The sequence below is a fragment of the Sinohyriopsis cumingii genome, unplaced genomic scaffold, assembly GCF_028554795.1.
Source record: "Sinohyriopsis cumingii isolate HCF-2022 unplaced genomic scaffold, ASM2855479v2 utg004157l, whole genome shotgun sequence".
In the NCBI taxonomy this organism is placed as follows: Eukaryota; Metazoa; Mollusca; class Bivalvia; order Unionida; family Unionidae; genus Sinohyriopsis; species Sinohyriopsis cumingii.
The window spans coordinates 94,969-122,549 of record NW_028316684.1 but is presented as its reverse complement, the minus strand read 5'-3'; the positions used below and the strand labels follow the sequence as shown (position 1 = coordinate 122,549).

The following is a 27,581-nucleotide window of genomic DNA, read 5'->3' as shown; positions in this document are numbered from 1 at the left end:
AATATCTTTTTGACATCCTAACCATAGATAATTGCTCTCTGTCCTTAGAATTTAGGGATTTTGTAAATCACACTTTTTTCAAAAATGTTCAATTCATTCACCTTAGAAGATTGTTTCTTCTGTTAAGTTTGATTGCCATAGAATTACATTAACTGTCTTGTGGTGGTGGTAGATTGAGCAGATCTTTTTCCTTACAAACAAATCCATTTTCAGTTACAAATGCCCCTTTCTTTTTGTGCAGTTGCAGTATATCCCATTATTAGACTGCCTTTCTCATAATAGGTATGTTTTAATATCTTAATATCAGTATTGTGTGATCTTAAATATAATGTACCTAATTTTTATGGATCACCTGAATGGTGTTATAATTAGGGATACCTGTATATATCAGTCTTCTGGAATGAACATTCTTTTGGCTACTTTTTATTCTTCATTTTCTTGTTTTTTTTTCAGGTCAAGCAAGAATCATAAAATTGCTTGTTATCATCACCAATGTAAATGATAGCCCTCCCACAATCCAGAGAGACTCTCTTTTCTTTCATGTCTTCAAGAATACAAAAGCAAATTATATTGTGGGAAAAGTTAATGTAAGTATTTTGAAATTTATGCAAAATAGTCCTTAAAGACAATTTTAAAAAATTTCTGACTGAGAATTAATTACCATGGTAATGAAGGTTATTATTAATTCACCATCACTTTACTTTTTGTGGATGTAGTTTCTTTCTTACAAATCACCAATTTAAATACGAAAGTAATAAGGATTGATTTGTCAAGACAATAGGAGACCCACTTTCCCATCAGAGACAGGTCCACTGATCTGAAGATCAAAACATGATCCATTTATCAAGACAAGGAGGCAGGTCCATTGACTTAAAGATCAAGCAATAATTTATCTATCAAGACAGTAGAATCCACATCCCCTTCAGAGGCTTTAAGGATCAAACAATAACTTTTTTGTCAAGAAAGTAGAATCCACTTCCCCTTCAAAGGCTTTAAGGCTCAAACAATAACTTATTTGTCAAGACAGTAAAATCCCCTTCCCCTTCACAGGCTTTAAGGATCAAACAATAACTTATCTGCCAAGACAGTAGAATCCGCTTCCCCTTCAGAGGCTTTAAGGATCAAACAATAACTCATCTGTCAAGACTGTAGAATCCACTTCCCCTTCAGAGGCTTTAAGGATCAAACAATAACTTATCTGTCAAGACAGCAAAATCCACTTCCCTTCAGATGCTTTAAGGATTAAACAATAACTCATTTGTCAAGACAATAGAATACCCTTCCTCTTCAGAGGCTTTAAGGATCAAACAATAACTTATCTGTCAAGACAATAGAATCCCCTTCCCCTTCAGAGGCTTTAGGGATCAAACAATAACTTATCTGTCAAGACAGTAGAATCCCCTTCCCCTTCAGAGGCTTTAAGGATCAAACAATAACGTATCTGTCAAGACAGTAGAATCCCCTTCCCCTTCAGAGGCTTTAAGGATCAAACAATAACTTATCTGTCAAGACAGTAGAATCCACTTCCCATTCAAATGGCTTTAAAGATCAAACAATAACTTATCTGTCAAGACAGTAGAATCCCCTTCCCCTTCAGAGGCTTTAAGGATCAAACAATAACGTATCTGTCAAGACAGTAGAATCCCCTTCTCCTTCAGAGGCTTTAAGGATCAAACAATAACTTATCTGTCAAGACAGTAGAATCCACTTCCCCTTCAGAGGCTTTAAAGATCAAACATAGAAAGATTCATCTCTCAAAAGAATAGGATCCACTACCCAATCTGTGGCAAATCCACAGGTATGTGTATTGCATCATCAAAATTGTAATTAATTTTGCAAAACCACATAAATTGATGCCCATAAAAACACATTGCAAATTCATTTATTTTTGTACATATAAGTTTACATAGCTTTGCAAAAAATTACATGGTCATTGGTACTTACATCTGTGAATTGCAGAATTGGGTATTATTATTTTCAAAGACAAATATTTGTTGATCAGGGAATGGCGTCCTATTTTCATCATGGACAAATATGTGTGGATTTGGTCTTTAAATTTGTGTTTTGGAGCAATCATGAAATCCATGAAAATTAATACCCCACAAAATTTAACACCTCAGGAAAATTAGTAAACCACCAAAAAAAGCAACTTATGAATATCAGTACCCCAAAAATATAACTCTTTATGAAAAAAATATAACACCTTATGAAAAGTAATACCCCACAGAAAATAACACCTTACAAGAATGAGTACCACATGAAGGATAAGTGCCCCATGGGAATAGTGAAATAGCAGCAAATAAATTCACAGTATTTCAGATGGAAGTACATTTTTAGCTTGGGTAACTATAACTTAATTCAAACTCATCAAGGGACAAGAATATGTTTGGATAAACAAGAATTTGCATGAACAAAAATATCTGAGTGATGTGTAAAATTGCCCTTTAAAGTGGGCTGCAAATAATTATTTTATATGTCCCTATGCGTATGTATGTATGTATGTATGTATGTTTGTGCATATATAAATATACACCAGACAGAACGGAAAGTGCTGTCACTGGATTCTGTAGAAGAATGCTTGATAATAGTAGGCAGAATAATATTTCAATACAAATAATACTATCATACAGGTAAGAGGATTTTTAATTCATACTCTACAGAGATTCAAACCCAGGTTCACTTGTAAATGGCACCCATTGCCTTGCTTGCACACACGAGGCCATGTTCCCTCACTACTAAGCACACAACACAACACCAAAAAATGATGTTACTCAATTGGTGTTATATGCATATATATATATATATATATATATATATATATATATATATATATATATATATATATATATATATATATATATATATATATATAATTTTACAGGTAGAAGACATAGATGGTGATACAGATTTAAGATTCAACATCACTGGAAAAGAAGAAGAAACATTCCATATTGACCCCATCACTGGACAGATAATTACATTAACAGATATTTCTAGTACCAATAAAATGAAGTTCATGCTACATCTTTATGTAACAGATCAAGATGGACGTGGACTCAGTTCGGATGCTAACATTACCGTAATTATTATTCCTCTAAATTTCTTTTTATCCTACCTTTTATCTTTCTCTTTCTTGCTGGCAATTTAATAAGATGACTAGTACATTATTACCAACTTCATGACTTTCCAAATTGAAGTCTGATGATTTGAATGGAAATGATGCCAGTTATCTAACCATAATTACCTCACTTAAGTAGATGATGAACTGCATTCCTATTTTATAAATTTTTAGAAAAATCTTATTTGAGAAAACTTGATTTCAGTGATAGACACTCCACTCCACCCACCCTCCAGGGCTATCATATAGTGTATGATAGGAAAAGTACATTTTTGACAGTATTCAATGATGCTGACATTGCTTAAATGAAATAAATTCCAAATAATCTTAGCAGTATCTTCACTACAACAAATGATAGATTATTTTGAGCTTTAAAAAGTAGTAAAATGTTCTTTCACCTATTTTATAGCATTCTTACATCAGAAGATAAATTAAGAGACAAATATTTAGGCAAATGAATATAGTGTTGAGGTAGGTAGATATGTCTGTTTTGTGTTTATAACTAGGCAGATATGTCTGTTTTGTGTTTATAACTAGGCAGATACATCTGTTTTGTTGTATATAATGTTTAGTATAGTATTTACAGTGGTATATTTTAATTTTGCTAGATTGTTGGATAGATGGATATGGAAAAAGACTTATGTCTGGTCTGTGTATTTGTATAGACATGTATGTCAATTTCATGTTCAAATGCGAGCTACGTGTTGATACGTTTTATTTTTAGATCCTGGTCGTACCAGAGTCAGATCGGCTGATATTAGTGACTGACATGGATAAATCAGAATTCAACAAATCCCAAGATATCCTTGTCAGGTGAGAATATAAATGACACAGTTGGCACATGTACAGTCAAAATGGGACAACAGTGACTCATTTACCAGCAGATCAGGGTCTATAACTCTGTGTGGCCTAGTTATTTGTGTATTGTGCCATGCCAGATTATTCTACGTATTGGTACATAATAGAGGGCCTCAAGGTTACTTTTTATTTGTAGCAACATTACTTCCTCATTAGAATACTCCTCAGTATAAAGTAGTCCATGTGATGGATTCCATTTCATTATTTAATTTTAATAGTATGCACAAAATACTTTGAAATTAGTTAACCTCATGTAGAAGGCAATCTGCTTTTATGACTTCCAGCCATGATATTACTGGGATAGAGTAATGTAATTAAGTCACCATCAGAAAATCTAAAATTATTTTATTATTATTATTATTATTATTAATTGATAACATGGATAAATATTTTATATTAGATTTCACTCAGATTTCATCTGATAATTACAGGTAAATTTCTTTTACATATAAAAGTTTTAAATATTTTTATCCACAATACAGGATTCCACTAGAGGATCTGTGAACATATGTAATTTGACATCTTTATATTGTTGCATCAAACATTTCTAGAAAATAATTGATTCTTTTGCTCCTGACACTCTGTATCAAATAAAAGATTTGAACAAATAAAGTTTAAAACACTTGGGAGTGGTGTGCAAGTCCCTGCAGAATCTCTCCATAATATGTCAACTTTATTCACATAAACTACTAATCCCTGAAATGGAATAATCTCCACACTTGCTGTACAAACTATCATGGTTTCTGCTGAGCTTATTGCATGATCTAAATGCTACAGTAATTCATTTTTACATCTTTTTTTCCTAAATTTGACAGAAACATGAGTGAAATCCTCGGTGTCAGCATGTTCATTGAAAGCATAGAATACCATAAAGAGGTGAATGGAGGTGTAGAATTGCTGGATCTAGACAAGTAAGTTAAATAATAAAATTATATACAACTGTTTTGTATTGTACCTTAGACACTTGCCTACAAGTCCAGTCCAGTTGCAGGCAACATAAACTATGATCTATCATCGCATAATGTGCCAGCAGATCAGATTATGTAAATCCTAACAAACTGCATCAACACAGGTGCTTTATCCAGTTATATTTGAGTATATGTGGTAATTCACTGAATTTTTGTGGGTATAAATTTGCTGATTTTGAACAAGATTATGTTTTCATTTATATTAAATTTAACAGACTTGGGATGTGGTCTGTTGTTAGCAAAGAAGAATGTTTGTTTATTGTTTATTTAAATTCATTGTTTAAAGCCAGTGAGAAATCTACTGAAATCTGTACACATGCAAAAATAGTTAATTACCAGTATTGTGCCATGATCAGATGTTTGTAAATTCAGTACTATTTAGCTATTTCACTACACCAAATATTAGCAGTTAGCTTAATTACAAAAAAATATTATTGAAAATATTTTATAAATAAAATGTCTCGAACAAGATTTTATGCCTGTCAAAGGTTTGCAGTGACAGTCTCACCATCCTATATCTGAGGGATGTGGAATACTTCAGGCTTTATGGCAGTGTGCACCTGCCATATTCCCAGACAGTGTTGGTGGTTTCTGAGCCTCAAAAAGTGTGTTTTGAGGTCCAAAGGGGGGATCTGTGGGCAGGACACTAAAAAAGTGATGTTGTCCAATAGAGAATAAACCGTCTTGTAATAGAAAATTATTGGAAATTCAAATCTGAAAAAAATTCAACTTTTCTGTTTTATTAAAGCATTTATTACACTTACAAACAAAGAAATAATTGGTAGACAAATGTTTGCATCATACACATGTGCAAACACATCATCACAACCATACTGGCATTAAATAAAAACATACATCAAGTTTCCATCTTCATAATCCATTTGGATGGCAAAAATATGCTTAATTTGATGCAGTGTCTCAATAGTTCAGAAGTGGCTTTGAAGGGTGTAATGCAGTGTCTCAATAGTTTAGAAGTTGCTTTGAAGGGGGTAATGCAGTGTCTCAATAGTTCTGAAGTGGCTTTGAAGAGGGTAATGCAGTGTCTCAATAGTTCAAATGTGGCTTTGAAGGGGGTAATGCAGTGTCTCAATAGTTCAGAAGTGGCTTTGATGGGGGTAATGCAGTGTCTCAATAGTTCAGAAGTGGCTTTGATGGGGGTAATGCAGTGTCTCAGTAGTTCAGAAGTGGCTTTGATGGGGGTAATGCAGTGTCTCAATAGCTCAGAAGTGGCTTTGATGGGGGTAATGCAGTGTCTCAGTAGTTCTGAAGTGGCTTTGAAGGGGGTAATGCAATGTCTCAATAGTTCAGAAGTGGCTTTGAAGGGTGTAATTCAGTGTCTCAGTAGTTCAGAAGTGGCTTTGATGGGTGTAATGCAGTGTCTCAGTAGTTCAGAAGTGGCTTTGAAGGGGGTAATGCAGTGTCTCAATAGTTCTGAAGTGGCTTTGAAGGGTGTAATGCAGTGTCTCAATAGTTCTGAAGTGGCTTTGAAGGGTGTAATGAAGTGTCTCAATAGTTCTGAAGTGGCTTTGAAGGGTGTAATGCAGTGTCTCAATAGTTCAGAAGTGGCTTTGAAGGGGGTAATGCAGTGTCTCAATAGTTCTGAAGTGGCTTTGAAGGGGGTAATGAAGTGTCTCAATAGTTCTGAAGTGGCTTTGAAGGGTGTAATGCAGTGTCTCAATAGTTCAGAAGTGGCTTTGAAGGGGGTAATGCAGTGTCTCAATAGTTCTGAAGTGGCTTTGAAGGGGGTAATGCAGTGTCTCAATAGTTCTGAAGTGGCTTTGAAGGGTGTAATGCAGTGTCTCAATAGTTCTGAAGTGGGTTTGAAGGGGGTAATGCAGTGTCTCAATAGTTCTAAAGTGGCTTTGAAGGGGGTAATGCATTGTCTCAATAGTTCTGAAGTGGCTTTGAAGGGGATAATGCAGTGTCTCTATAGTTCTGAAGTGGCTTTGAAGGGGATAATGCAGTGTCTCAATAGTTCTGAAGTGGCTTTGAAGGAGGTAATGCAAGTGTCATTAATGTTCACCTTAGCACTCACTAGAGACCAGATGGTACAGTTGTCTGAAATTCCCTACATGATTCTTGGGGCAAAATACTGGTCAGAACAAGATGTGCTTGGCTCTATAGAAAAATGAATATATATCATATTCGGAACTGCCATTTTCATTATGAGAAAGGGGAGAACATACTATTTTCAAGTTTAATATGGTTATTACTAGTAATACAGCAGTAATAAAAGCCTCTGTCCAGTTTGGGTGTTAATGCTTTATCAACACAAATCAACTGTGCAAACATGAGCGTGTGCTGATTATTGTCTTTCAATCAGTCTATGTCATAGGTAAAATCATCCTGAAAAGCATGGTTAATTAATTGTATTTTAACAAGATTAAGATAATTAATTATAATAAAGAGAACTAATCCAAATGTTTAATTCAGCGTGTTGAATATGCTATCACACGAGTCTAACATTTAATCAATAAAATATGATGAAAATCTGTGTCAACACAAAATGACTATATTTTTACTATAAATAAACAATGGTTGTATTTTACTGAATAAACATCAGATCCTGTGGTGCTCCTATTTCAACAAATGTCATATACTTTGAAATGACTAATATCAATAAGACCTTTGCTGTATGTGCAAGAATTAATTTTTCCCCCTTGCTGCCGTACTTGTCAAAATAAAACTTCACCATTTTGGAGTTTTTAAATTTATTTTTGCTGGGCTTTGCTGATATCATATTGCTTCCTGAATTGCACTCTTCAAATATGAATCACACTTGAACACTATTCCAACAAGTGAAATAACCGTCTTTTGCATTTTACATCTGGAGTAAAAATTTGACTTCAAAGAAATGTTGCCACTAATCACAAACTTTATTAAAACTGTCTTCAACAGTCTCATTCAGTTCAGTGATGTTTAACAATATCTGTTCTTCAGCACCATCTTTTTGATTGATGTAAATAACTTCAGATAAATTGGGTTGTTTTACTTTGTGTATTTCCTACTTTAATTAATTAAATGGACTCTCCCATTATCAGAATTTGACACAACACATCACCTTGCTATTGTGAGCCAATTAAGTAACCTATGAAAGATGATTGTTTATCTCTGACCACCTTACTGTTTAATTGCTCAGTTGTATGCCCAAGGACAGATTAAGTTAAGCTTTGAGCAGGACTGTCTGCTTTTCATATATTCTACAGATTACAGGCATATTGAGTTGTGATAAAGAAATATTGGGGGCATTTTGTTGTTAAAAACACTTTAGTGTTAAGATTCCTGAAAATCATGGGATTTTTTTTTACATGACCATATTGGGGGTTTGGGAGTCATAAATCTTGTTCTCTGTGTGACACAGCTTGTTACAGCAGGTATGGCAGTAGCTTTATATCTCTGCATATAACAACATATGGTTAAAGTGTTTGAAGAAATCAAGATCTGCTCAGACAAGAAAACCAGCCAAGCTGAATCATGATTACTTCATTGTCTTTGGCACACTACATCATTTTCACAAAACATTGCTTATAGTTATGTGAAGAACACTTGCTTGGAAATAATCGCTGACATCTGTAAAATATTCTATTTGAGGTAAAATTGTGCCGTAAAGTTTGATATAAGCAATATTTGTGACAACAGTGTAGTGCACCAGATACACCAAAGCTGTAGCTGTTTATCTTAGCTGGTTTTCTTGTCTAATAATCTTTGATCTTTTGAAAACTTTCGAAAAAATATGTTTCAGTAAGCAGAAATTTAAAGTCAATGCAGAAAAGCCTGAAGTGATCCAAATGCCTATGATGCATGATGGTGAGATGGAGTAAATCATAACTAGAGTATCTTCTTAGGTTTTTAAATACCTAATATCATCTCTTCTTTACTTTAAAGTTATCTAGGCTTTAAAGTTTTCTAGGCTGTAAAGTTATCTAGGCTTTAAAGTTATCTAGGCTTTTAAATGGAGTTATTAAGCCATATTATTAAATGGAATCATACCATTCAAGACTGGCTTGCTTAACAGTTGTAATTAGTATATAAACTCGCTTATAATTTTAATCCAACTTCAGAAAACATAGTTCTTCATCTGCTGGTGCATTATGCAACAGTAGATCAGGGTCTATGTTCATTTTACTAATTACTCCTAAAAAACTGCATTGACCCAGGTTGCCAGTGCATTATGCAATGACAGATCTGGGTTTTTGCAGTTGGACTGGACATGTTAGCAAGTGTATATGGTACAAAGATACAGTCTGTCCCTTAAAAGTGAAAATTTGTTAATTCTCTTTTAAAATTTAATGAAATACAGGTCCATGTCATTAGCAGTTTCACTGGACTTTTATGCAAGTATATATTGAGGCAGTAATGGATTATATTTGTTTAAATTATTCTTTCAGTACGTTATGTTATTAATATTAGCTAATTTGTGTGTTCACTTAAACAATGTTGAATACAAATAAAAATGTTAGCATGCCACCATCTCTATACTTTTTTCATAAATCCCTATATTTTTCTGCATATATTTATGAGAATTTTGAAAATCATGGCTGGAACACCTGAAAATAATTTCTTAAAACAAGACCTATATTTCATTATCAAGCAAGATACGATTTTTTGTATTAAAAGTTTTCTTTAAAATTCATTGAAAGATGTATGTTCTATTTTGTTTTTTATTTTGTAGATCCGATGTATTTATTCATGCCACAAATAAAACCAATGGAGAGATTTTGTCAAGAGATGACCTTCAGAGGTAATTTCTCTACGCAAATATTTCCTTTTGAAGGGCAATACTTTGAAATCATTTAATTTCTTTGGCATCAATTTTCTTGGTTTACAAATCTTGATATTTATATTGGTTCCATAGTTCTCCCGTGATTCTCCTATGATAGTTATTAGGGTCCTGGTTAACATTGTTGACTGTAACTTACTAATTGCATACATCAGTCCATCAACAGTTTCGTTTTCCTCATGACATCTTTACTGGTAATTTCTGGATTTAACAAAATTTGGCATCCAGCTATATATTGATCAGACATCAAGAGAATTTGAGCTTCAGTCTGCCATGAAGTCATCTCAAAGAGTTATGCCCCCAAATTTGCCTGACCGCCTTAACTTTCATTTACACAGGTGAACTTTACCAAAGATTTTTGGATTTTAACCAAATATGTTTTGCAGGTTTATATCAATGAGACCTTAAATAAATTCAGTTTTCAGCATTTTACAAGACTATTTACAGGAGTTATACCCCCTGATTGCCCCTTCTCCTGACTTTGTTTTCTGCAGCTTAACTTTACTTTTTTTTTAAATGATTGGATTTCAACCAAATTTGGCTTACAGATTTAATTCAATGGGATCTTGGAAGAATTTGATTTAAAATGTTTTATGACATTTATGAGTTTTGCCCTTTAGTTTATCATCCTCCTTATTTTATTTTTTCACAGTTTAACTTGGCCAAAGATACTTGAATTTAAAAAAAGTTTAGCATGCAGCTTGAATGAATATCATTTCCAGAGCTTCATGATATTGTGACCACAGTCATGGCCCTGTAATTGACTGTCCTGTTGACTTTGGTTTTTTGCAACATAGCTTTATAATGTCTTCTTGAATTTCAGACAAATTTGGCATGAAGCTTCATATTGATTTAATCCTGAGCAAGTTCAAATTCTGGAGTTATATGACATTTACAGGAGTTATGCCCCCTAATTGTTCATCCTCCTGACTTTATTTTCTGTAGCATTACTTTGCCAAGGATTGTTTTATGTCAACTACATTTGGCATGCAGTTTTTGGTTGATGAGACCTTCATTGGGCTACATTTTCAGACCTCATTTAAAGGAGTAGGCCCTTTGATTGTTGTCTTGGCTTTGATTTTTGCAACTTTACCAAGGATGGTTGATTTGAGCCAAATCTTTCATACAGTTTTATACTGATGGGACCTTTAAGCAGTTGGATTTCCAGCATTGAGAACATCATTGAAATTATTGCCCCTGATTATGTCTTCCTATGTAAGATCTCCACAGCATGAAGGAATGTTGGATTTAAACCAGGTTTCTTATGCAGCTTTGTATTGATGATGAGATCATGAATGAGTTGAATTTCCAGCATTCCTCAGCATCATTTGCAAGAGTTATGGCCCCTGAATTCCCATTATCCAAACTTTGCTTTCAATGTTCCCTGTTAAAAGCCCGTCAAGCAAATTGACACCCATTGCAAAGCATGAATGAGTTGAATTTCCAGCATTTCACAGCATCATTTGCAAGAGTTATGACCCCTTATCACCATAGAGCTGTAGTGGCTTAGTGGTTAACGTGCCAGACATGCAATGAGAAGAATCCAGGATTGAAACCTGCACAGACCAGGTTGGATTCATGATTATGGTGTGTCACATGACAAGAGACTTTACTTGGCACTATATAATATTTCATATGTTGATTTTCTATCAAATGCAATCACTCAGTCAGTCATTGATAATAAGCTTGTCCCCCATTTGTATGAAAATATACATGACTTGGCTTTCCATGGAAGAAATGCTGAAATTCATGGATTCTTCACATTATTTCCTCAGTTCTTTATAAGTTGAAACTTTAGTCAATTTTAAAATTAATAATTTATGGCAACCATTGAAATGCATGAAAAATTGGTGCCCAATGAATTTAAGAGAATTTTTTGTAGATTATTTACCCCATACATAAGTGCAAATTCAGATTGAACAACTGATCCAGAAATACATTTTGAGATTTTAGTCTGTATAATAATAAGAGACTCTGTGAAAAGTATTAATTTTTTGTGGACAAAATAGAAACAATCTCATCATCCTACATCATTAGTATGTGGAATATGTCTGATTCTTTGACAGTGACTATATGTGACTGTCATTTCCAACAGCTGGTCAAAGCATTTGAAAAAATCAGAGCTGCTCCGATGCAATGACCATCTTTTGCTATGTATTAGTACCTTACATAATTTTGATGAAACATTGTTTATAATAAAATTAATAGGATAGACTTTCTTCAAATCAGATTCCTCAATTTTTACAATATATTCTTTGTTCAGGATAAGGTTTTGGCTCTAATTTTGTCTCAAGCAATGTTTAGTGGAAAACGTTTTGTATACCAAAGAAATGAAAGTAGAACTACTTATCTTAGCTGGATTTCTTACAAACAATTACATCTCATAATATTTTTTTTAACCTGCTGAGATTTAAAGCTAATGCAGAAAATTCCAAAGTCATCCAGTTGTTTATTATTTTGGATGGTGAGACTGAAAAATAATTTTCATTGGAAAATGGCAACAAGTTCAACTTTTCTATAATATAAAACAGTTATTACATTGAGAGATAATTGTAACTGGAATGATTTCTATGTTTGAAAAGGCTGTTGAACAAGTATGGTGGAGCCCTTGATGACTTCTTTAAACGGATGAAGGTAAAATCTGTACAAGTAGTGCCATGGAATATACCTCACACTGCCTCTACAATGGGATCAGCAGAAATAGCCTTAATTTGCCTTGCTGTAGTGATAGGAATTGGTGGCATTGCTGCAGTGTGCTTCGTGAGATTGTCAGACAATGAAAGGTAAGTGTGGTACAAGGGTGGGTTTTTTTTCCAAGCCTTTTTGTAAGTGGCAGGAATATAGAATTTTAACTTCCATCTTTCCATCTGTCACACTTTTGTATCCGACTCCATAATTTAACAGCCATTCATAATAATTGGTTGATCCTTGGTTTTCTTCTGTATCAATACTAGCTGTGTATCTTTTGATACTTTTGATGTCCCATCTTGAAGGCTGCACAGATGGACTATTTTGTTTTTAGTTAGGTGTTTCTTTTGTGTAACACCAAAATATGTTCACGTTCAGTGCAATGTACAGAATTATGAGCTACTGCATTCATCATCTCATCAATCATTAATGGATCATAACAGGGAAAAAACCACTGTATTCTGTTTTCAGGAACTTCGGTAGGACATCTGTGTTCCAGGAACCCTTTCGGATTGGTTTTATGAATTAAATTACTAATGTCCCCAATATATTATACAGATTAATTTAGCCAATGGTTTATCATATTTGACAAACACCCTACATGTTGTATAATAAGTGTTGTGTGATATATAACAAGTCTGTAATAGCTTGCATTTCATAACACTTTAGTGGTTCAGATATTTCTGTTTTCCAAACTAATAAATAATTGATTTTTTTAAATTGCATTATTGACAGTGATGATGGAAAACCAAATCCGAAACAAAATTTTGAAGAAATATGGGAACTGGAAAGTCAGCATGGGTCTACAGGACGATTTTCATCAGGAAAAGCAATCAATCCATATTTCTCGGAAACAAATTATAATGAAAGGGATGGGTAGGTTTTGTGCATTGTATAATTTCCTAACTTTAAGGCAGGGATGGCAAACCATTTATTTAAATGCTATGTTGAATTCTGTGCAGTTTCTTTATACTTTAAGTTTTCATACACTGATGATCTATACAAATTATAATTACCAATTTGCTTTAATTTATCATAGTACACTGATGATCTATACAAATTATAATTATCAATTTGCTTTAATTTATCATAGTACACTGATGATCTATACAAATTATAATTACCAATTTAATTTAATTTATCATATACTGATGATCTATATAAATTTTATTACCAATTTACTTTAATTTATCATACACTGATGATCTATACAAATTATAATTACCAATTCACATTAATTTATCGTACACTGATGATCTATACAAATTATAATTACCAATTCACTTTAATTTATCATACACTGATGATCTATACAAATTATAATTACCAATTTACTTTAATTTATCATACTCTGATGATCTTTTTTTTTTTAAATTCAAATTTCCTATTTAAGCAAATGTTGTAAATTATAATCAAAACTTTTTCTATAATTATTGGTATACATGAAAAGTGATTAATAAAAATGTTTAGGAAAAATTACATAGAACATTTGATAAGGACCAGTTCTCACAGAGACCCTTCCTTACAAGTTAGTACAATGAGGTACTTTTAAATGTATTCATAATAAAGAAACATGGCAACTGTTAATTCTTGCCAAGAACTGGTCTTCATCCAGAATATAAGCATTTACTAAAGATTTCCTTTTTTTATAATCAAGTACTGTCATTTACTCTTTATGTTTCTTTCCTTATTTTTGCTCATACATCGGGTCTTACAATATACACTTTGAAAACAAATTTTGTAATCTAAGGACATTACTTTTCATGATATATTTATAAATGTACTCTATGAAATATAAATGATACTGGTTTGCGAAGAGAATAAGAAAAATAGTGTGCTTGTCAAACCCCTTTATATAAATCTGCCCTTTTCTGTAAAACTACAGAGTTGATGAGACAACCAATGCAGAGAGGAAGGTGGAGTATGAAACACAGGAGCTTCACATGGAACTCCCGGGTGAGATTCCAGGTAATGATGATGAGAGAACAGATAGTGGAGTCGACAATGAATCATCAGGATCAGAAAGGCCACAGTCTGAAACCCACAGCATTGTTTCTAAGGAAGAGTCAGATGAAGATCACCCCTTTGATGCCACACAGATCAACATTCAGACTGTTGAAGAACCTCCCCGTCACAATGCCAGTAGCGATTATGCTAATTTGAGTCAGAATAAGGATCATCCAGAGTCAACTGATGATTCTTGGAATGCTGATGAAGGAAATTTGAACAAGGGCAAGCTTGAGAAACTGACTTTCTATGGGTCACAGGTTTTGCTTGATGCCACCACTGGTGACACCGAAGATACAGATCCCACTCTTGAGACTAAGAGAAAGACAAAGGAGGAGATGAAGGAGAAAGAGACTGATTTGTCTCAGTCCACATCAAAATCTATTGATGATGCAGGATCCAAAATAATCTTTGCAGATGATGCAAAATTAGAAAATGCATCAAGCAGAGATAGAGAGCAAAGGTGGATGCAAGAAAATGTAGATGATCTTATATTTGAGGAGAATATTGTCACTTCATTGTAAAATAATCCAAGTTGCAAATTTTGCATGATACAGGTTTTCTTCTTTCTAAGAATTTAACTTTGTATCATAGTCATTCTCAGAACAAAACATTAGAATACTGTATTCAGAATTTAACTTTGTATCATAGTCATGCTCAGAACAAAACATTAGAATACAGTATTCAAAATTTAAAAATAATCAAGATTTGACTAAATTTTAACAGATTTAAGTTACTTAAGATTATTAAACCTATGGCTCTTATTTTACGATTTCCATTTTTTTTTCAGTGAATATCATAATCTAGACATTTCATTACTGTAGAGATTAATCTTTGAAATAAATTTTATGACGCAAAACAAATAATTTTTAAATATTTATTAAATTAGTACAAAATTTGTAAAAGGAGGAAAACCTTGAAAATTTTATGTGCGATAGGTCAGATATACTGGAGTGTTAAAAATGAATGATTTACCTAATTTTTCATTCATCTATTTGTATCCTTTACTGGCAACTAATTTTTATATATTTTTTTTTAAAATTCCCATACTTTCTCTTGTATTTTTATAATATTATTAATCAAATTAAATTTAATGAAAATCTGTTGTCTTAATTGATAGGTGACATTTTTCTGCAGGAGTGGAAATTTTAGTATAATTAGAGTCCTTGAATTGTTATGTCTGTTCAAGTTATAAATATCAAAGCTTAGAGAACTAATAGAAGACTACACAATAAAACAATATTCTGGGGAAAAAAAGAGGCTGAGCTCCAACAATTTTTAAGCAGTCTGTCAGTATATTTACACATCAAATTCAAATTTAACATCTGATTAGAATTTGAAAATGTGCTTCTAATTGTAAAATATTGCAGTTGAAGCAAATGTAAGAATTTGCTGGTCATATTTGTGAAGTATATTCAGAAGACTGTTTCTTTTATTGTGCTGTCATTTTATATTAAAATATTTTGAATGGACAAGTGAAACAAATGATATTACAGGTGTAGTCTGGAATTTATCAAGGTAAGAGTCTGCCAAAAATGCAAACCATGAAAGTAAAACTTTTACAGTTCATAATAAATTTTGTATGAATTATATACAATATGGGGTAGTAATGCTTGTATGCTTGTCACTTCAACTGGAAGAATATTATTTACATAATATAACTTCACTTTTCTTTGCTCTTCAAACTGTTTTTGCCATTTTTATATTTTTATGTCATAAGTGTTTTGATCCATTTATATCTTGAGTTTTAATTCAACAAAGAGAAGTAAACAAAGTAACACACAATCTTTAAAATTAAAATCTGTGTGGGTTTTGTGTCTGTGTGTGTGGTATTTGTGTAATATGTTCTCATCTATTGTGACTTTGTTTGCAATATCAGATTTTTGTTGATTTATTTAAATATGTACTGATTGGCATATTTTAAAAGATGTGAAAAAAACAAGAAGGTAAAATGTATCACTCTTCGACCAGGATCATATGTTTTATTTTATTAATTAAAATACTTATTGCTTTTATAAATACAGATTTATGTTATATACTTCAATCTATTATTATTGATCATTTGTAATAATGGCTCTCCAGTTCTTTATCCATTTCTTTGAGTTTTATTATCAATTGCCTAATAAATTATTGCTCAATTAATCATTTACTAAATTAATCATTTGCTTAATTAATCATTTACTAAATTAATCATTTAATAAATTAATCATTTGCTTAATTAATCATTGCTTTAAAGAGAGAATCAGGAAAAAATTGGTCTATGAAAGGATGGTCAGCTTTTTCGCTCAAAAATTTGTCTGAGGCCCCAGGTGACTGAGTTGTCTGAGACTTTTGTCTTTACTGATCACTGCCACCTCAACTCTGTCAGCATGGGTTCGAGTCACAGGATCAGTCATTGTGGGTATGTGAGACAGCTTATCAGTAGCTTACTGTGGGTCAATGGTTCTTCCTGGGATTTTTCTTAGTTCTTCTTCAACCAGATAAACTGGCTGTTATGTTTGACCTACCATAAGCTGAATAATGACATCAAACCCACAGAAGTGATAATTTGATAAGTACAAAGATACACTGTGTCATCTTGAGATTGCAACTAGTCTTACACTTTGCAGTGGATCACCAGAAAACTTGACAAATACTATGGTCATCATATGAAGAAGATCATATCAAGAAATCACTGTGATAACATCTGCAAGTTTTGTTCGAGTTGTTGCCCATTTTGGCTCGGAGCCATCTATAAGGTATGACAGAATATTGTAAATGCAACTAGTATCTAGTGTGAAACTTTGTACATGTTATGGTTGTCTTTATAAGATGTGCATTTCAACAAATTTCTATCCTCTTACAATTTTCTTAGAATTTTTATCCATTTGTCTTGCAACAGAATGCACTTCATAACAGAATATAATGAATGCAGCCTGTGTCTCAGTTTTTATGAATCCCTGTGAAATTTGATACGTATTATTGTTGTTATCCGAATAAAGTCAATAAATCACTATGCATCTACAGTTATTGCTACAGTTATTGCTTGTTTCTACTTTAAGCTCAATCTGGAAAACGATGAACACAACTGTGGTCTTAGTTTTCCAGGGATTGTCATGAAACTTTATGCATCGGATAGTCATCACCTAACAATGTTCCTATCAACACATCACTATTCTCTCACAGTTTTTGCTAAAGTTGTTCTTTTTGCCCTGTAGCTGAATGCAGTGTAAAGCATATCAAGTACACAAAATGTCCTATCTCTTTTGCTTTGAAGACGAAATAGACAGTGATGGCTTAACTTTCAACATCTTTTGTTCATTAACACAAGTTTGTGATTACTAAACTTCCTAAACTACTGTTGCTGTATTTGATACTTACATGCAAACCAATGAGCAGCATTAGCTGGAATTTAAGGAATTTAGAGTTGCCATGGAGATATTTAGCAATAATGTCAGTATCAAGAAAAAAATGTGCATTTGTTTACAAGTTCAGATGAGGTAAAAGTTAGTCCAAACTAGTTGCATTGCAAAATAAGGACAGGAGAATAAAAATGTTGATTTGTTGTTTGTTTGTTAGATTTCAAACAAAACAATACTTACTACATTGCTTTAGAAAAGATACTCATTAATTATTAAATTTATTGATGATAACATTGAAATTGTCACATTTATTTAGAGTTTGACAAAAGATGTCATAAAAATAGTCTACAAAACCTCATAAGGATCATTATTGAAATTCAGATATTTTTTTTAATGAAACTGGCCTTTTTGTTGTGAAACTTTTTCTATAAGCTGTTTTTCTGCTGATGCATATATCTATTTTATGTGGTTCTCTTTTGGCATGTCTCCATAGACTGCATATGTGCTATAAAGAGGTGTTGATATTTTTTTTAAAATTTAATAGTAATAATGAAAATATGTACAAGTTTGGGGGATTTCCCATTGGATGGTTCATTTAGGTGGGGTCTGTTGCGACATGTGATACTGTGACATAGGTCACATAGGACATATTACGATATGGGTTGGGTAGGAAAATATTCCATTCTTGAGCTGCATGTGTGTATATAAGGAAGAGAGTTGATCAATTCCTTCATTTGTATTTCCTATGTTCTTGTTTAATATTAATCTGCAGATGTGTTAAAAATCATAAATAAATGTGACAACACCATTAGATGACTCGAATCCAAAAGTTATGTACTCTGATGCTAAAGAATTCTCCTTTAGGGATATCTCATTTCCAGTGGTATATTTAAGCTTTAAAAAGAAAACCAGACGAGTACAGAACTTTACCCTCTGAGGAGGTAAAACTATTTTATACTAATACTCAATTTTTCATATGCAAGCAATTCAGCATTTTCAATAATTACACTCGAACTTTGACTCCATGAAAAGATACAGAGCACAGTGAGAGCATCTGTGTATGTCGATTACAAGAGCAATTTAAAACTCCAAAGAATCGTTCAAACTGGGATTGAATTGTACCATCAAAACTGATGTAGTAAAGAATGTGATATTTCAAGGCTGATATGTAATCCCTGACAGTATGACAAAAATTTGCAGAGGACAAGAGAAAGACGAAGTGAGTAAACTTTATTTAGAGAAAAAGGATTAAAAGAAAATATTTTTTTGTAAATACCTTGCTGTGCTGAAACACATATTGGGTGATGGCTGTCCAAGTATCACAGCTCCTATCTGATATTCAGACATTCGAAGAACACAAATTTAGAAACATCATAAACAACAATACTTATCATGAAATAAACATTCATTTATGTTGATAATTGTTGATTAAGCTTTTGTTTACATTTTATGTTCCTTTGAAGGAAAACCTCAACTACATTGATGAGCATCTGATTGTTGTATATCAGGAATGTGCTATTTCATCCAGGGCACATGCAGGATAAGCAAATTTTAAAGCCACAAACCATGATGTAAATAAAAAGATAAAAACCAGATCCCGGGTCGTATGTAGATACATGGCTTACAACAAAGCAAACACGACACTAATGCCAAAAAAACAAGTAATATGACCAGGTCAGCAAGAAATATAAATAGTATAGATGCCACTATTAAATGAGCAGCTTATCATGCTTCCAATAATACCAGGTATTGTTACTACAGCATTTTTGCCAAGTCAAACAAATAATTTGATATGTTTTTCAGCTCAGTTTTCATTTCATCAAAATAATATTCAATTTGAATAGTGTTATGTATATTGAGTTCTATCGTGTTCTTGACCTTTCTGCATAATTGATGGTAGCGGTTTGGCCTACCTAATTATTTTCATGGTTTTGTCATGTTTGTAACTTATAATTAAGTGTTTACTGATGTTCGAGTTCATGGTCGTGCCTTATTTACAAGTTTAGAATATTTATGAAGAAAACTTGTGACTCACATTCTGGTCATTTCATCATGTCTTTGGTTTTGTATTAGGTTGTGGTGAACAAGATTATTCATTCCCATTTTAAAAACAGTATGTGGAATAATTTTCCATTTTAAAATCAGTATGTGGAACCATTTTCCATTTTAAAATCAGTATGTGGAATAATTTTCCATTTTAAAATCAGTATGTGGAACCATTTTCCATTTTAAAATCAGTATGTGGAATAATTTTCCATTTTAAAATCAGTATGTGGAATAATTTTCCATTTTAAAATCAGTATGTGGAACCATTTTCCATTTTAAAATCAGTATGTGGAATAATTTTCCATTTCAAAATCAGTATGTGGAACTATTTTCCATTTTAAAATCAGTATGTAGAATAATTTTCCATTTTAAAATCAGTATGTGGAACCATTTTCCATTTTAAAATCAGTATGTAGAATAATTGTTGGTTGTGTTCAGATATAATTTTAGACAAAACATTTATAAAAAAATTGGAATTACAAAACGCTCATTGACGTTCTGGACTAAAGCACTATTTCAAAGCCATTCTGGATTATATCATTGTGATTCATAAGACTGTTGGTAAATCAACCAATTCAAGATTGTTGGTAAATAAGCGCATTGAATAACATTCGGACCATTCTGTACGTTTGGACCTATAAGAGATTTTATGATTATTTGTGATTTAATTCGCAATACTTTAAGTTCCTCTGAAATGTTCACTTTATAACTTAGAGAAATTTTACTTATTGATTTTAATCAACTTGTTGATTACGCTTCTTTTTATTGCTAAGACCATAGAGTCATAACAGTAGAAAGTGTGTGTGTGTGTGTGTGTGTGTGTGATTTTGATTTTTAATGTACTTTTGACAATTGTTCAGCCATATCGTTACCATGTCTGCAGTGTGGCAGCTTATAGTGATGTCAAGCACTGGGGTATCATGCCGCAGACATGTAGCATCATGTAAGCCCATTCACATTATCATTACACGACGCCAACCAGTCCTAACAATAACCACTTAATGCAATGTGCCCAGCGAAGAAGCTGCCTGTGCCGATTTTGTAAGTCTTTGGTATGACTTGGCCTATGTTCAAACCCGTGACCTCCCGTATCCGAGGCGGACGCTCAAACCTCTTCGCCACCGAAGCGGTCTCAGCAGAACGAGTTGTATTAGGAGGAAATGGAGGAAAGATGAACGAAGAGACTGTATAGTAGAAGAAAGAAAAAACAGCATATTTTCCAGACTTGCTATTGATAAGCAAGTTTTTATGTAAATTGTAATATCAGCTATTGGTATAAGTGCAGTTGTTAAACAGTTTGTTTACGCCTTCTCCTCATGGTGGTTTTTCTCTAACTTTTGAATTGATTTTGTATATATGTTCTGTATAAGTGGTAGGTCTCAGCTAATCGCGATCTTTTGCTTTCATCACTTTATAATAGTTCTCCAAATTCAACAGTTTCGCTGTATCTATTTCTTTGCATTTTTTTATATCCTCAATTTGTTTTTCAGACATTTCATCATAAAATCTTGTGAGTTCTTTTCTCTGAATTGAAAATTTCTACTGTATTTTCATATCCACTTAGTTCTATTTCCTATTGATCGGTTAATATTCTTTTTACTACACGTGGAAGATCTATGCTTTGAATATCATTCATGGTATTCGTCAATTTTAGTGTCAGCCTTTTTTTGTGCCGGTTTATCAAAACGATTCAGTACTGTCTATTGTTCGCACCTCTATTTGATCGGGTTGTCTTTGAAAAACAAAGTTATCGGTGGTAGCATTCTCTGCTTTCTTGGATATTTGAACAATATTACTATCTGGCTTTACATAACATTCTTCTGTTTGTTAGCTTTTGTTCGTTTTGTTTTGTTTTCTTTGTTTTTGTTGTTGTTTTTGTGGGGTTTTGGGGTTGTTTTGTTTTCTTTGTTTGTTTCTTTTTGTTGGTTGTTTTTTTTTCTTCTTCTGTATCTATGTCTTTCCAGTTGATATGGAAATTCGCTCATTTAAAAACCTTCACGTTTCTTTCGTTATATTATCATATTCATAAACAAGATTTTCAGTTGAATAACTATAGAAATCACTAACCTTTATGTCCAAAAAGATATTATTAACTCTTCTACTTTCTGCCACAAAAAATAAAGCTTTCGGCTATTTAAAATGCAAAGAACTACTCAAAAGTAGTGTCGGAGATGTGAAGCACACAAACGATGGATCTGTCGTGTGCCAGTAGCACATCTTACCGAGGAAAAAAATATTGTACAAACTTCATTTCTCCAAAAGTGGAAGAGTAAAAGCATGAATAAAACTTGAATAAAAAATGGAACATGCAAAGAAATAGCCGGTAAAAATATAGTTTGAAAAATGGAAGAAAAATAAATACAGAGGAAATATGAATTTTTGTATGAAAATTAGAGCTGATAAAATTTCCAGATCAGTGATCAATGTTTTGTTTATATTTTACTATCATTGCTTGTGCATATTTTCTCTGATCAACAGCTTTCACAGTTTACAAACTAAACTGAAAGATGAATTGGTGAATCTAACAGCATCAGATACGTCAGTGAATTTTGTCCAATAAATCGAAATTATCTCTGCCTATTATTATGTGCTGGTTTGATAACTTTCAGATATAATCATTCCAAAGGATGCACTTAAACAATCAGTCTGAACATATTTGAAAATCTGTATTATAAAGAAAGCAAATATTGGCTGATTTGTAACAGCAATTGTTACAGTGGCCGTCATTACAGGAATAGTTACTTTTCTGAAAAGGAAAATATATGCGACAAAAATTAAACCATACTAATGGATGTTGTTGAAAATTTCAGCGATGATGTTTGCAATCTCAGATGATTTAACTCTTTAATATTCTTTTTTCAGTGTTTTCTTCAAAAGGCATTTTTTCTTCTTCATTTTTAGGTCTTTTTTTAGCGGTTATTGTGTGTCTAGATTTTGAGCAGTGGAAATATTTCTTTGTTGCTCAGGATAAGACAACTCATGTGATGAAAATGGAATGATATGATCAAGGTCTAAACTATCATCGCTGACACCATCATGTTAAGTGAAGTTTAAATGAATTCTGCAGAAGTCAGTAGTTCGAACACCGAGTAGTTTTGAAGTTTTATCTTGATAATGTTAATTAAACTGAAGCTTTCATCATTTTGGAACCTTTGTAGTCATTAAAGAATGACGTTTTCTTCCCTCCCATTGTTAACTTTTTTGTTTGTTCTTTTGGAGTCCTCTTTGTTTTCGTCAACCCTTTGCTTCCATATTCCTTCTGACACGATTTGCAATAACTGTTAGTTCTGTACAACTCAGAAGTATATTTTTCTTCTTCATATTTGGGACATGTTTTACAATCAAACATTTTAGTTATCAAGTTTCATTTTAATTAATTTTTAATCAGTTAGAAAAAGCGTTTTAAATCATCTTGCAATCAAATTTATCTTGAGTTCATTTGTCAAAATTAGATAAACTGAAGACGAGAATACACACAGTAATAATAATATTAGGTTTAAAATGCACCATAGAAAGTAACTGCACAAAAGCTATACAAATCAGCGTCGATGTGAACGAAAGTCAGCAAAAAGCCAAACCATAACGTTTTAGATAAGAACAGGGAGGCTATTAAATATCACATGATCTTCCATAAAGTCGATCTCGGTCCAAACTAGATCACATGATCCATCAACTCGAGTACGGCCAGACTTTGTATGTTTGTATCGAACAGCATCAAACGTACTAAAATGCTGCAAAAATATCACAGCCATGGCATTTCCTCCGATGGACTTGGAAATTACCTTAGATAATTTCTTCATTGTCTGCACTGCTCCGTTTCTGAGGTATTGTTCATCGATTCTTATAGTCTTTGAAGATTTCTGAATCTGGATGCCATCGATATATTACAGGTCAAAAACAATATCTAATTGATTTGCCCTTGTTGACTCAGTTAACATCAACGACTTTTAATTTTGTCCCACAAAATCACACAATGAATAACCACGTTTCTTCACCGTGCACGCTCAAACGCTATCCCTGATCTGGTCAGTTTTTCAAGAAAGCACCGAATACGTTTTTGAAAAATTGTACATAATTTTTATAACCATTTTGACAAAACGATATGTTGCATTCAGACTAAATATGTGACTTTCCTGAGACGGCAAAAACACACAACTGCTAGGTCAATTTTTATTTCCGTATTAGCCACGGATGCAATTGTTTCATGATAACTGTACGTCAAACAGTTATATTTTCAAAAACATTCTACTCGCTGCTCTTTTTAATATAATAGTCTCATTTAAATAGAACCGGTCGCCACATAGATTATTCTTGTTGATAGAATTTTTGCTTACCATCCAGAACAATGTTGTTCCAAGAATTATTTATGTTCCATACAGAGCTGATCAATATTGCTGTGAGGTACTAGCGTGAAGGGCAGTCGCTCCTGTGTGGGTAACGGCCGGGGGTACATTCAAGCTTGTTAGTAGGCACACGCGAGTGCAAATATGGGAAAGTCATGTGGAAGCCAGACAAGATGCTATGTGCTGTGGGCCACGATTAAGTTTCATCTGGTTCGGGTTTAGAAACCGTGCTTTTGTAATTTGTAGAAACATACGCCTCTTTGGGATCTGCGACGCACTAGCGATGAAATTCATTTGTACCAATTTCGTCCATTCATATAAAATGTCTCTTTCAGTGGAAAGTAAAGAGTCACGGAAAGTTGAACATATTAAAGCAAGACATATACCTTCGAAAAAGGGTTCCAAGTGTATACGAGCCATGCCTGCTAATGATGACTGATAAGAAGACTAGACTGTACAGAAAACAGTGATGAAAACTTAACAACAATGAGCATTGACCTTGAAAATAGGAACCCTTATGTAATTTACCACATATCGTAAATTACAACTCTGTGGTCTTAAAATAAGCAATAGAAAAGAGTGACAAGCAACAAACTTTGTAAAATTCAACAAATACATTATTTACCTTGAAAACAAAGTGAACATGTAAAAAAATGACTTAGGGTATTGAGAATTAAATCCCAAATAATCCTAGAATTACAGTCACAAGTCCTAATAAATAAAGTTCTGAATAAACTTTAGTGGAAACCCAAATAAAATCCAAGGGTGAAGTGTTGATGTGCTTGTGGTGGCCTGTTTAATGTTGATGTGCCAACAGTCTTTCGTTGGATCAAAATTGTACAATCCAAGAGTATATCATTATTTCAAAGTTAAGTATAAATTTGAGTCTCTATTTAAAAAAAAAACATTATTTGTGAGCACTTCCAAAGAAGAATAACTTAAACAATGGGAATAAATAAATTCCACCAAATGAATTTCCGGACAAAACAATAATGCAACTGATTCTGCTACGGTTTTCAAGCGCGAATAATTAATTTCTAGGAAAACAAGATTTTATCTTCTTCTACTTGACCTCAGATACAAAAATAATAGGTCACAGTTAGCATTCCTTTAGGTTTCCTTCTAGAAGGCTGCAAATATTTACAAGATAAAATCTTGGGTATACTTAGACGTCTATTTCTAAAATTATACATAAAATGTATTAAACGACAGGTTGAGAGAAACGTGTTCTTTACGACACCAAAATCAAAGATGCAGGTCAGGAAGAAAATGATAATGATTTTGAACAAGGTCAAGTCCAAAATACAATGTTACATTATTAATAGCATATAATGCATTTAAAAAATAAAACCTAACAAACAACGCAAATGAAATATACATATAATTTCGATAAATAAGTATAGTTTGATTCCTTAATCTCACAATGCTGAAATGTTATAGAGCGGTAGGTAAGTAAGGTGAATAACTATAATCTTGAATTCTGACCCTTACCAGTAAAAAATTAAAGCGTAATACTTGACATATTTTCTATTGATGAAGTATAAGTGTATCGATGTGTGTTACGTAATCTCAGACAGGTTTAAAATTAAAGAGCGAAAGGGAAAGTGTGGTGGAAAACATAAAATATTGGTACGTGACCTTGAAATTAAAGAAAGGACATCTAATGTGACACGCATCACTCCATTTAATGACGGTGTATATGTATAGCAAGTTTCGTCCCTCGAACGGCTCGTTATGGAGGAGAAGCTAAAGTGTGACGAAAACGTAACATTGTGAGAGCTGACCTTGATCCTGATTAGAGAGCTCACCTTGATCACTTTATAGCGATGATGTATAATTATATAAGTTTCGTTCTTTGATCTCAAATTGCTTTGAAGAATTATAGCGCAGAAAGTGTGCAGGAAAACCTAAAATTCGCCGTACACCTTCAAATCATAATGTATATAACGCTGAAACGAATGTGCGACCGACGGATGGAAACGCACAACTAAAGCTCTCTAATTATATCCGTAAATTTATATTATGTCCACCACGTGCAAATGCATATATTTTTATTCTCCTTTGTCTAACCCTAAAGCATCAATGTGACTATGTGATAATCTGTTCCTAATCCTTGTCAAGTAAACCCATGTTGTTGTAATGCTTATTAAGTACAGCCGATCTTAATGAGTTAGTGCTTTCTATATTCACATTACAGGACTACCTTGTTATTTACATACAAATATATATATATATATATATATATATATATATATATATATATATATATATATATATATATATATATATATATATATATATCAATCGGATGTTCAATAGAGAGAGAGAGAGATGGGCATTAATTACACTGCCATTGTACCTTTCATACACCAGATTGTGAAGATGATGACAAACCTTTGAATCTTCACGTCGACAGTTAAATAATTTGAGTAAGACAATACAAATTCGAAGGAAGAATAGAGACAGAACCAAACTCCACGGGCTTTAACAAACGTTGTTGTGCACATAGAACACAAACCAAGACATGTAAAACCTATTAAATGACTTAGACATTAAAACGATCCGTAAGTCTAACCAGGTCATTGATATATGGACGCAAACATGCCTATTAAATTTCATTTGTCCAATGTCTAATGCTTTTTGGGTCATCATACTAACGAACTAGCCATTACGATCGCAGAGGCGGATGAATGGGATCAAATTTAGATGTTCCTGTTACACTTGCAGTTCAGGTATCAAAGAATGGGACAAAGACATGATATTGTCAATAGTTGTCTATTTGCCAACTATGTAACTTTCAACGGTTACAGAAATGTTTACTTGTTTTGGTTAGAAAGGCTTCTGTCATACCAAAATGCGTTTATGTCTTACTAAAATGCGTCTGTATTAAATGTGTTAGGAAATCTTCATTTTCAAAAGGAAAGAAAGAGAATAAGGTGGTTGTGAAGCAGAGGAAGGAGTGCATAAATTAAAAACGAGAGACTCTAGTAGCCATGGGGTTACTCACCGAATTCTAATAGAATACATGTTTGGATTTGGACCGAAACAAGGAAATCCCAGTCAAGAGGTTATATTATTTGTCTCCCCATGAAATTTGGCCGACTGGGATTTCCTTGTCTAGGTACAAACACCGACATAGATTATTTTTCTCACCCAATTTTTACAACTAAATTAAAATAACCCAGCACCCTTACAATTTAGTTTGCAAAGTCAAAACACAGTACTATTATTGCTTCTCACTCTATATAAAGGTCATCCGGTTTTGTACACTTTTATGAAAATTTGAATAATTATTTTAATGGATTCTAGCTATATATTCAACTCTTAGAAAAGGAAAGAAATCTAGAAAAAAGTTATAATTGTTATGTGTTGGAAATATTGCACAATGAATGTCTCGAACCACGTGCTTATGTTTATACTGCCCATTAAGAC

The 27,581-nt window shown here is 32.9% G+C and overlaps 1 protein-coding gene across 1 annotated transcript; it reads left to right on the top strand.

Moving 5' to 3' along the window:
• Window positions 1–457: 457 nt before the first annotated feature.
• Window positions 458–17,436, top strand: LOC149769254 (uncharacterized). The gene is made up of 8 exons (XM_089949937.1): window positions 458–587; window positions 2,882–3,079; window positions 3,843–3,931; window positions 4,792–4,887; window positions 9,617–9,685; window positions 12,307–12,507; window positions 13,148–13,288; window positions 14,298–17,436. Exons 2-8 carry the CDS (start codon window positions 3,008–3,010, stop codon window positions 14,941–14,943), a joined length of 1,314 nt encoding a protein of 437 aa, XP_089806063.1. The 5' UTR covers window positions 458–587; window positions 2,882–3,007; the 3' UTR covers window positions 14,944–17,436.
• The last annotated feature ends 10,145 nt before the right edge of the window (window positions 17,437–27,581 follow it).